Here is an 11,072-nt window from a genome sequence, read left to right as displayed (position 1 = left end):
TACCCCACTCCGTCCTTGCATACTATCTAATTATTGATATTAATGTCCCTTATTCAACATTCCCAACATACCCTCTTTCCACTCATTTAAATTTGTTTATACTTTCCGTTCATTTACATTTATTTTTACTTTCAGTTCATTTACATTTATTTATACTTTCACCTCAGTTTCTTGATAACTAAGTTTAATATCCCTCATCCACAGTGCAACCCAACACATACCCCTGTTGCCCTATTCTCCATCCCTGTATTTCATTTTAGCTCAGTATCCCTTATCCATATCGTCGCAGCCGCATACCCTCTCCTCCAACACTCCACTCCTGTACTTTTTTCTTTACTTTCAGTTCACTTTCTTGATATTAAATCCCGGTATTCCTCATCAAATTTCTGAAGCACGCTTCTACATACCTGTCCCCTATCTGCCGCCTGATATTTTATTTTGTTATCTATCATCAACATTGTGCAGACCCCAACTCTCCTTTCCGCTCCGGTATGTCGTTTTAACTTTTTGGTACATTATTCTCTTTTTCCGTCATTCCCCACTCTCAGTGTTAAACCTACAGTTTCTTGTGTTTCTGAATAATATTTTTAAAGGTACCCTCCCTCCCCGCAAACACTAATTATTGCTGTTTTTAACTGTTTAATTTACTGCCCTGTCCCATTCTATTTGCAAAAAGGCGTCTTTATTGGGCACATGATAAAGTTTGAGGAGCAAATGAAGTACAAGTGTTGATCAAGAGTTTGTTATCTGAAAATTGATATGATTAAGCTATATCAAATACCTGCAAAACGCTTTGATTCAGGCTCAGATCTGGCTGATAAAATTTATTTTGTCCAATGAAGCTAGAAAATAAGTATATAATAGATGGATGCTTTGCACAGATGTATTTATTATATACCGACGAATTTTCTGTCTGAAATACAGCACATGTTTTACTAAAAAATACAAAATCCATTAATCAATTTCCATCAGACAGGAAAATATTCAATGGTGGAAGTAATTGCTTTAGATGTGACGTCAAATATTACGTCTGAAGTGACGTAATGATGGCATCTCAACGTTCTAGGTGTCAGAGAGATAACCGTTTCAAGCCCGTTTTCAGTCTTATTTATCTTAAATTGTAATAATTTTGTGTGATATAACACTAGAAATAGGTATATGTATATAATAAAAGGGCCATCAAAACAGCACCTTGATCTACTGAAACACGGCGCAAGCGCCACAGGGGATCCAGGCCTAAAAAATCCACCGAGGCGAATAAAACATTGCCGATCAAGTTATAAAATCAAGTACTCTAATATAATCCTAGTTTACACGTGTGATGAAAATGTTAAATGGTCAAGACATTATGAAGATTCAAAGATCGCCAATAGTTTTAAATTGACACAAAAACTAAAATCATAATAGATTCTGAACTAGATTTATGTGTATTCTTTTGAACTTACTGATCAGTTTATATACATTTATGAAGTGTTACAAGTACGAAAGTTTTTTCATGCCATTTTACAATAGACAATTACAAATTCGCAAGAAACAGTTTCGAAACACTTAACCTTTAGCCTGCTGGCGGCAAATCAGTGATTCTGCCTATGCGACCAGTACAGACCAAGATCAGCCTGCACGGATGGATCAGTCCATTTTAGAAATTTAGCAAGGTAAAGGTTAAGTGGTGTCAAACCTGGGCTAAAAACTACTACCAAACCAAGAACACTATGTTAAAACTTTAATATAAAAGCTACTGCTTTCTCCTTTCGTTTAACTGTAAATAGTGTAAATTTTCCTGTGATTATTATACACCTGTCCACAAAGACCGCCATTTTTTATTTCTAAATGGTGACCTCAATAAACACTTTAAAGTGTATCTCTATTTCTAAGACTTTTGTCATCATATACATATAGAGGGAATAGCACCGGTGACGTATTGTTACAATTTAAAACGACGGCTACGCTACTGCATAATGATATCTATCTTGAGGTCAGGCCGTCATACGCGATCGAAAGATATTCAATGTGACAAGCAATAGCTTAATACTCGTAAAATGCTTGCTAGATTATACGACATTGAAATGTTAGAAACATTTTTGCAATGTGGTTTTACAGAAAAAATAAGAGAGGCTTCAAATGCATCTTTGTGTGTCTGTTCTCATATTGTTTTATATATATAATACGGATATTTATGTCTTCCAGTGATGAAATTAAGCCGTATGTTACTTATTTCTCGGAAAGAAATTTCCACAAAAACGTTTCAAAGAAAATTCTAATTTGGACACCTATATTTTCGGACACTATTATAGAATATTGTGAACAATGCAAGTCGAACTGTAACGATATATGCAAGTGTACTTTCACGGTAAATAAGAGTGAAATTACTACTGCAGATGCCGTTATATTTCAAAATTTTGATCTTTTTCCAAGATCAGTTAATTGGAAAATTGGAACAAAAACCACAATATCATTTCCGACTTATCGTCGGCCTGATCAAGTCTGGATTCTTTTTAACATGGAACCACCAAGCAATATGTTCTGGGATCCGGCGATCTTAAATGGAGTGTTCAACTGGACTGCATGGTATAGACAAGATGCAACTCTAATGTGGCTGTATGGCTCCAAGTACACACTGAATCATTCAGAAAGCAATGATGCCAGGAAACTATTCGGAAAAACAAATTTTCATCAAGAGAAATCAAGAGAAGTAGCTGGGATGATATCTAATTGTAAAGATCAAGCAGAAAGGTATAAACTAGTTCATAAAATGCAAAACTTTGTAACTGTAGATATGTACGGCGGATGTTATGATAGACCTTGTGGAAGTGTCATGAAACCGAAGAGTTGTGATGAGATTCTAAAACAATATAAATTCTATCTGGCTTTGGAAAACTCTCTGTGTAAAGATTACGTTACAGAAAAATACTGGAATGCTTTGAAGCGGGAACAAATTCCTATAGTTAACTGGAAGAACATTAGTGAAGACATCGTAATATCAAATTCATATATAAATGTTTTTGACTTCAAAGACATAAAATCTTTGGCAAACTATGTGAAAAAAGTGAGTTCAAATGCAACTTTATATAATAGTTATTTTCTGTGGAAGACAAAATACAAAGACAAAGGGACGCCTGTTACTTTTGAACTGTGTCGGTTACTGAGTCGCAACAGCTATCAGAGGCAGGTTTACTCTGACTTTGGCAACTGGATCAGGGACGATATATGTCCAAAAGTAACCGTATGTATTGTTACGTTATTTCTCCGTATTACGTGATCTCTCATAAAAAACTAAAACAACACAGAGTACAGTAGCAAAATCCTTTATTTATTTTGAAGCATAGCATTTTTATTCAAACAAATTCACATATAAAACTTGTAAATAGTCATTCAAAACAGCAATCCATACTATCGGTCTCATGATACTGTCTTACATTTTATCAACATCAGCAACTCTCAGAATATCAAATCTCTTTCTCTTGCGCAATAAGGTTGTGTGCAAACATGTAATAGTGCGTTGTGCGACCTTTGCCCGGCGTAAAGATGTACAACAAAACCTGTACGCAATTATGAGCTGTGCGACTGTGCGCTTCGCGACCTTTCCTAATTAGCAAAGTAACACATCTCCAGAACATCTAGAATGCTTAGGTGACTACTAGGTTATCATTCAATAATATACTCACTGCAACATCAAATCCTACAGTCACGATTGTATGGCCTTTCATAAGATAGTTTTTGTTAAAATCCGTAGTTCAACTTGAAGAAAATAAAAAAAATGGGTACAGAAAACAAGACGTCCTTACAAGGATTCGCTCTCTTCTTTTAATTAGTGGTACTGACGTGAAATTTTGAGCCAACATGTTGACGGACAGCACAAATCAAAATGAGCACTTTCTCAGTTGTTTGATCAAGTTTTAAAGTTTTTAGTTTCGTTTTATTGAGCAATTGTCTCAAAAATGGTTAGTTTATTTGTGTCTAAAACGGTAAATAGCTCTGTTGATAAACCGATCAATCGGCATCTGAAATACTATTAGAAGATAAGTTTGGCGCCTTGACACGGTATGTTTTCGATTTATTGACGATATCTATACAGTTATATAAATGACATTTGTCACAATGCAAAATTAAAACGTCGCTAAATACATAAGTACATTGTATATATACTAATGTTTTTGGCATTCAACGAATTCAGGAATCACTTCAGTTCATATCATCATAGACACACGAGAACATCAGTTATTAGAGTGTGTGTGCGTGCGTGCGTTCGTGTGTTCAGATTTAACGTCTTTTTCAAGAACATTTAGTCATGTAAACGACGGTGTCTACTTGTAGCAGTGAGCACAATGCTCAACTTTATAGTGCTGCCTCACTACCACGCCGTAGACACCTGACATGCTATCCCACCCAGTGACTTTATACTGACACCGGGTTGACCAGTCCTAGCACTATCCTCTTAATGCTGAGCGCCAAGCAAGGAAGCTACCAGTACCATTTTTACGTCTTTGGTATGACGCGGTCAGGGATCTAACCCACGACCTCCCACACTCGAAGCGGGCGCTTAACCACTAGGTTACCGAGGCGGTCGTCAGTTAATAGAACGGTATAAGCATGACCGAAAGCAAGATACGGTACTCCATAGTTAGTTGGCCCAGTTACCACGCTCTCCTCTCTCTCTATCGCTTCCGCTCTCTACTACAGTGATTATTTTATCAGCGCTGTACATGTAAATACAAATAAACTTTTGTGTCTGCTGTTAAAGCTAGTATACAGTATATATATTTACAACACATGGTTAAGCGGTGTTATAACGAATTTAACAGGGCGGCAATTCTGAATTAATCAATAAACTGAAGCCAACATAAAAGCATTGATCAAATGTGAAAGAAAAAATTAAATAGACCCTTTTCCCAGCAAAGAAAAAATATCAAAACCTCACCTCTTGCCATCGATACAAAACATGCAAGCTTTTATCATTGTTTAGCTTATCAGTTGTAGTTTAATCAATTTACAACTTAAGCAAATATTATAAGTTTGCGCTTTTTAGCTACAGGTACTTTTGGGTTTTTAGTAAGATCATTATAAAGTACAAGTATGTGTTTCACTCAGATTTTTATGAGATCTGGACTCTTGGCTTGTCTTGGGTTCTGAATTCACCAAAAAATGATACAAGAAATTTCCATGTAGACTCTTTCGAGGTGTTGAAAGTAGACTTAGCTTAAAATTTACTGCTGAATTAGAAACGTTTGATACAAACTGTAATAGATAATTCCCGTTTTTTTTTTGCAATATTTATCTACCTTGAAAATCTGCCAACCATTTTAGGGGTCAAACGTCTAGACATCTAATAGTGATGGTGATAGTTAACAAAATTAGCATTAACAATAGTAAGGAAACAATAGCTCGTAGAACACGAAATGCCCCCTTGATGCATTCAGTACTTGCACAAGAACAGAAATCATTTGGTCACTGAGCACCGTTCTACTGTTCTGGATCAATGTGCCCTTGACCTTTGACCTGCTGACCTCAAAATCAATAGAGGTCATCTGCTGTCATGATCAGCCTCCCTATTAAGTTTCATGATATTAGGCCCAATTGTTCTCAAGTTATCATATTGAAATGGTTTAACTGTTCCGGGTCACTTCGACCTTGACCTTTGACCTACTTACCTACAAATCAATAGGGGTCATCTGCTGGTCATGACCAGAAATGGTTTAACTGTTCCGGGCCACTAAATGCACCCCCCCCTTGATGCATTCAGTGCTTGCACAAGAACAGAAATTATTTGGTCACTGAGCACCGTTCTACTGTTCTGGGTCAATGTGACCTTGACCTTTGATATACTGACCTCAAAATCAATAGGGGTCATCTGCTGGTAATGACTAGCCTCCCTATAAACTTCCATGATCCTTTGGCACAGGTGTTCTCAATTATCGTCCAGAAATGGTTTAAATGTTCCGGGTCACTGTGACCTTGACCTTTGACCTCAAAATCAATAGAGATCATCTGCTGGTCATGATCAACATCCCTATAAAGTTTCGTGATCCTAGACCCAAGTGGTCTCAAGTTATCGTCCGGAAATTGTTGAATTGTTCCAGGTCACTGCGACCTAATCCTTTGACTTACTGACCTCAAAATCAATAGGGGTCATCTGCTGGCCATGACTAGCCTCTCTGGCAACTTTCATGATCCTTAGGCACAGGTGTTTTCAAGTTATTGTTCAGAAATTGTTTAAATATTTCGGGTCACAGTGACCTTGACCTTTGACCTACTGACCTCAAAATCAATAGGAGTCATCTGCTGTCATGACCAACCTTGCTATAAACTTTCATGATCCTAGTCCCAAGTGTTCTTGAGTTATCATCCGGAAACCATTTTAACCTTTCTAGGTCACTGTGACCTTGACCTTTGTCATACTGACCTAAAAATCAATAGAGATCATCTTCAGGTCATGGTCAGCCTCCCTATTACTTTCATGATTCTAGGCCCAAGCTTTCATGAGTTATCATCCGGAAACCATTTAAATATTCTGGGTCAATGTGACCTTGACCTTTGTCATACTGACCTCAAAATAAATAGGGGTCATTTGCTGGTCATGACCAACCTCCCTATTAACATTCATGATCCTAGGCCCAAGCTTTCTTGTGTTATCATCCGGAAACGGATTGGTCTACGGACCGACCGAGCGACCGACCGACATACCGACCGACAGACATCTGCAACACAATATACCCCACCTTCTTCAAAGGGGGGCATAGTAATATTAATTGTCATACATGTGATTATTAACGCATGTGAAAATTACAAATGTTACACATGTGACAAAAATGCCAGTAAACAGAATTTCACAGCATTGTGAACTTATCTAATGTTTAGCACATTTTATGTTAGGAATGGCCCTCAAAATGAAGGCTTAAGTGGATAATTTGTGCTTGTATAAGCATCTATTAGTGAATTGCCATAACAATGAAAACCTGATACAGATTTGCACATTATGCTTCAGATATTGCGATATGGTCAGATAACTCTGTTTTTTAAGGAGATGCATATTTAGAAAAGTGTCGTACCCAGCTACATTTCACGCTAAAACAATGAAAAACCGAATTTAAATATTTTAGGTACAATATGACAGTTATCGGTTTCTCATTGAAACGTGAATTTTAGTAGCCAGGACTGATGTCATTTGAGCGTGTCATTTGAATGATTAGAGACAAACCCTGAGATGAATTTAACAGTTGTAGGGGGTCGATACCCAATCTGACAATAAATCGCTATTTGATCTGGAACGGCTTTCTCGACATTCGTGCCTCGCTTACGCGATCTATATTGCACGGCGTCTTTCTTGCCTCAGCAATTTCTTTCAGGTATTCGGAATCAATGCCGAAGTTTGTACCTTTTAGTTTATACACTTGACTAGGTATATTTCTGATTTACGGAAGGTTGGTGTTTCTACCCAGGTGCCCGTCCGTGACGAAATAATGCCTGGAGGGGCACCTGGAGTCTTCTTCCACAATGAAAAGCCGGAAAGTCTCCATGTGACCTGTAACTGTATCGGTGTGACGTTAAACCCATCAAAGAAAGAACAAACAAATAATGTCTGTGTCTATATATAACCATTTGGCGTTTTGGATCTTCTATAGTTCGGGCTCCTCTATGTTCGTAAACGATGAGCTCTTTCAATCACAGTACCGTTACTATTTGTGGGGTCTAATCTGGGTTCATCACTTATAACAACTTCACAGTTCATTCTTTCTGTAAAGCCATAAAATATCAAATTATGTCGTCTCGTTGTGTTGTAGCCTCTATGTCAATTTTTTTATATTATTATGACAGTCAACATTTCCTTTTTTTTCTTTTTTATATCAATACATTGTTCATTCGTTCTGTCAGGCCATAAAATATCAAACTATATCGTCGGCATTTAGCCTCGAGGTCAATCTCCTATACGACAACATTTTCATTTTTCATATTTTTCTATCTTGTTTATCAGTACAGTTTTCTGTCTATGTCAAGCGTTCGAGCGCACTGTTTACCTTAACGGTTACCAAAGTAAGACTCGTCATTCCCCTCCAGAGACTAAAGTTTTGTAAAGATTTTATTCATGGTTTCAAAAAGTATTGCATGTTTTCTATTTGTTGACAGTTTCAAGAACTCGTCGCTTTCATTGCTGCTTTTTTTCTTCTTTCTTTTCCTACGTTTTTGAACTGTTCCAGGTATTTTCAAAGGTATCATCCCACCCATCACCTGTTGTATACCTGTTGTGTATTGTACATTAACATCAATATTTGCACTTTTATTTGAGTCCATCTCTGTATCACATCCTGTATCTGCTATTTTACAAACATTTTAACAACACAGTATTATAATGATCTTACGTTCTATTCGTTTGTTTACCTGTACTGGTCTGACATTGTAAATTTGAGCCAAAAAGTCCAGTGAATATAAGGAAGATATATAAAAGCATATAAAAAGTGACAAATATTAAACAAATGTAAGCATTATGTTGTTTTTGTTAATGCTTGTCCTAACAGTACAAGACAATGTTGAAGAACCTGAAATATCAAAACTTAAAACTATATTTCTTCGCCAGTAAACAATGTTAAGTGGTTTTAATAAATTGCATTACAACTATGTCGCTGCTGATTCAGTGGATCTACATTGTGTACGAACAACCACAGCACTTTTTTTTTTGGGTTTCCTTATTACTGATAAAATATTCTTCAGTTAAGACTAAGATGTACATTAATCTTTATTGGAACATAATGTTGCGCTGGCAAAACTAGCAATGTATGGTTAAAACATTAAAATGGTGTATCTCGTGTTCACTCTTACACTTACACGAATTTTTGTCCTCAGGGAATGAAAATTCCTATGTGTAAGTTATTTACGTCAACGACCTGCTTTTTCCTGGCAAAGGTCCAACAATGAAGTAATATTTTTCAAACAAAACGTGCTACAGTAACAATTTGGAAAATTATATTGATGAGAAACAAATGCTTTTAATTTTATTTAGGTTGTGTTTCGCACTTTTTAATACTATCCATTTCAGGTTGTGAACAACATGAAAAAACAAGGAAACTGGTGGTTATTTCAGAAACTTGGGATAGACATATCGTTCTTGTAGCTGACGTAGATGATACATGGGCGGTTGATGTAGAGCATATAGTGTGGACACCTAGTCATTAAAGAGGCGTCTGCGTGGCCGAGTGATTAAGATCCATGACTTCAATATGCTTGCCGCTTACATCTGTTTGCCCGGGCTCAGTTCATGTCGGCATGTAGAGAAGCCATCCAGCATGCTTGAGGAAGTCGGTAGTTCTATCCAGGTGACCGCATGTGCCTGAAATTATGTCAGGAGTGCAACCAATGCCCCTTCCAATATTAAAAGCTTGAGATTCGCCATATTTCTTTTATTGTGTTTTGGTGAGCCTAAAATGCAACACAAAATATTCATTAACTGAATAAATAAATTGTATTTGAATAAACAATGCAATAAAGCATACCTATACGATGCGAATAATTTTGACTTAAGCCTATTCTGTAGGTGTCGTGAAACAAAATCCTGTACATTCTGTTTGATGGCGTTGATACTTTTAACTATAGCTGCATGGTCATTCTCTGTGCATAATGAACGAAATAGATTTTCTTTGGTGAAATGATTGTCAGCATGGTATGCCTTATCTGAATCTCTAGAACAGGTTAAAACTTGTCTTTAATTATTTTTACCTTTGTGCATTTCATGCGTAAATCAGCAATAAAATATTTGTTGAAATGAGCAAGATTACAAATGTCTGGTATTGTAAATACAGAGACTGGACCAAATGTACACGTTCAGCTCAGTCCATAGTCCATCGTGTCTGGAGTTTTAAGGCTTTTAAGACCTACTTTGTCATCAAATGAAATACAAACATAAGTTGAGAATGTTTTAGTACCTACATCAAAACAAAATATCATCTTATTTTATAATGGATGACACTGATTATCAGTAAACTGTGCGACATGCATTATTTGGAAGAAAAACTTGTACATATTTTATCATATATAAACCTTGTAGAAAGTGTGTTAGATCTACTAACAGAAGATATAATCTGTAAGAAAATCCTTTTGGAAATACAGAACGCATATAAGCAAACAGCAGATTCAATTCACCAGAGGTTAAATAAAACGCACATTTTATTTCTTTGGCAGGTATTTTTGTGTATTGCAAATAAAAAACTAATAACATATGAACTATAAAGTGTTCAGCAAATATATCTCAGTTATGTCTGATTGTGATTGTATATGCGTAGTCAAATCATTCAAGTATATAGACATATAAAATGATTCGTTCTCAGACTGTTTTATATATTAACATATAAACATGAGTTATGTATTCTGAAAAACGGTACATTATGCTATGTTCGTAAAATTTTACATTTTGGAAATTGGTAATATAACATAACTTTGATTTATGTATAATTTCTCAAAGTTGACCACTAATTCGAATGCTATAATAACTTCTTTACAAAACCTACTACAGACCAAATGTACCACGTATGTGTTATAGAATGAATCCTAATTGTAACAAAAGACAAAAACTACGGTATTGCTGAGACCTTGTTGACTTTTGTGTCAAAATACAGAGCAAATGCACAAAACTATTCACGGGGCCAACAATGCTGACGGATATAGGAACAAAGGAGATGGTAAAATCCATCCAAGGTATACTCGTCTCGCCATTATCCGCCTTTCTTACTTATATGATACCAAATGTTTCATGGAAGTGAACGCTGACAATGAGATTCCAGGGCCATTATTATATAGTACATACTACAAATAATGCCACTCGAGCTGATTCTTTTGTACAAAGTCCCTTTATTTCTAACGACAATACATTACAATGCATGCAACCTCTCTACAATTATATGCTAACAAGTATCCAAGACGATATTTGAGTGTTTGATTGTATTAGACACCTTTTGCTTTTGTTACATACAAACTTATGCCGTAAAAGCTTGATCTTAATGTCCAGTGCAACCAGCGTTCAAACGATGCTGAAATCGCTAGTGACATTTCCGAAAAACTAAAGCTGTGAAAAACGCTGATGTTGAAGA

The 11,072-nt window shown here is 36.2% G+C and overlaps 1 protein-coding gene across 1 annotated transcript; it reads left to right on the top strand.

The window, feature by feature from the left end:
- Positions 1-2,030: 2,030 nt before the first annotated feature.
- LOC128551663 (alpha-(1,3)-fucosyltransferase fut-3-like) lies at positions 2,031-9,418 on the top strand. Its single transcript, XM_053532561.1, has 2 exons — positions 2,031-3,223; positions 9,029-9,418. Exons 1-2 carry the CDS (start codon positions 2,087-2,089, stop codon positions 9,101-9,103), a joined length of 1,212 nt encoding a protein of 403 aa, XP_053388536.1. The 5' UTR covers positions 2,031-2,086; the 3' UTR covers positions 9,104-9,418.
- The last annotated feature ends 1,654 nt before the right edge of the window (positions 9,419-11,072 follow it).

Source organism: Mercenaria mercenaria, unplaced genomic scaffold (assembly GCF_021730395.1).
Source record: "Mercenaria mercenaria strain notata unplaced genomic scaffold, MADL_Memer_1 contig_149, whole genome shotgun sequence".
Lineage (NCBI taxonomy): Eukaryota > Metazoa > Mollusca > Bivalvia > Venerida > Veneridae > Mercenaria > Mercenaria mercenaria.
Note: the sequence above shows the minus strand (reverse complement) of the source record. Positions and strands in the feature narration are given on the sequence as shown.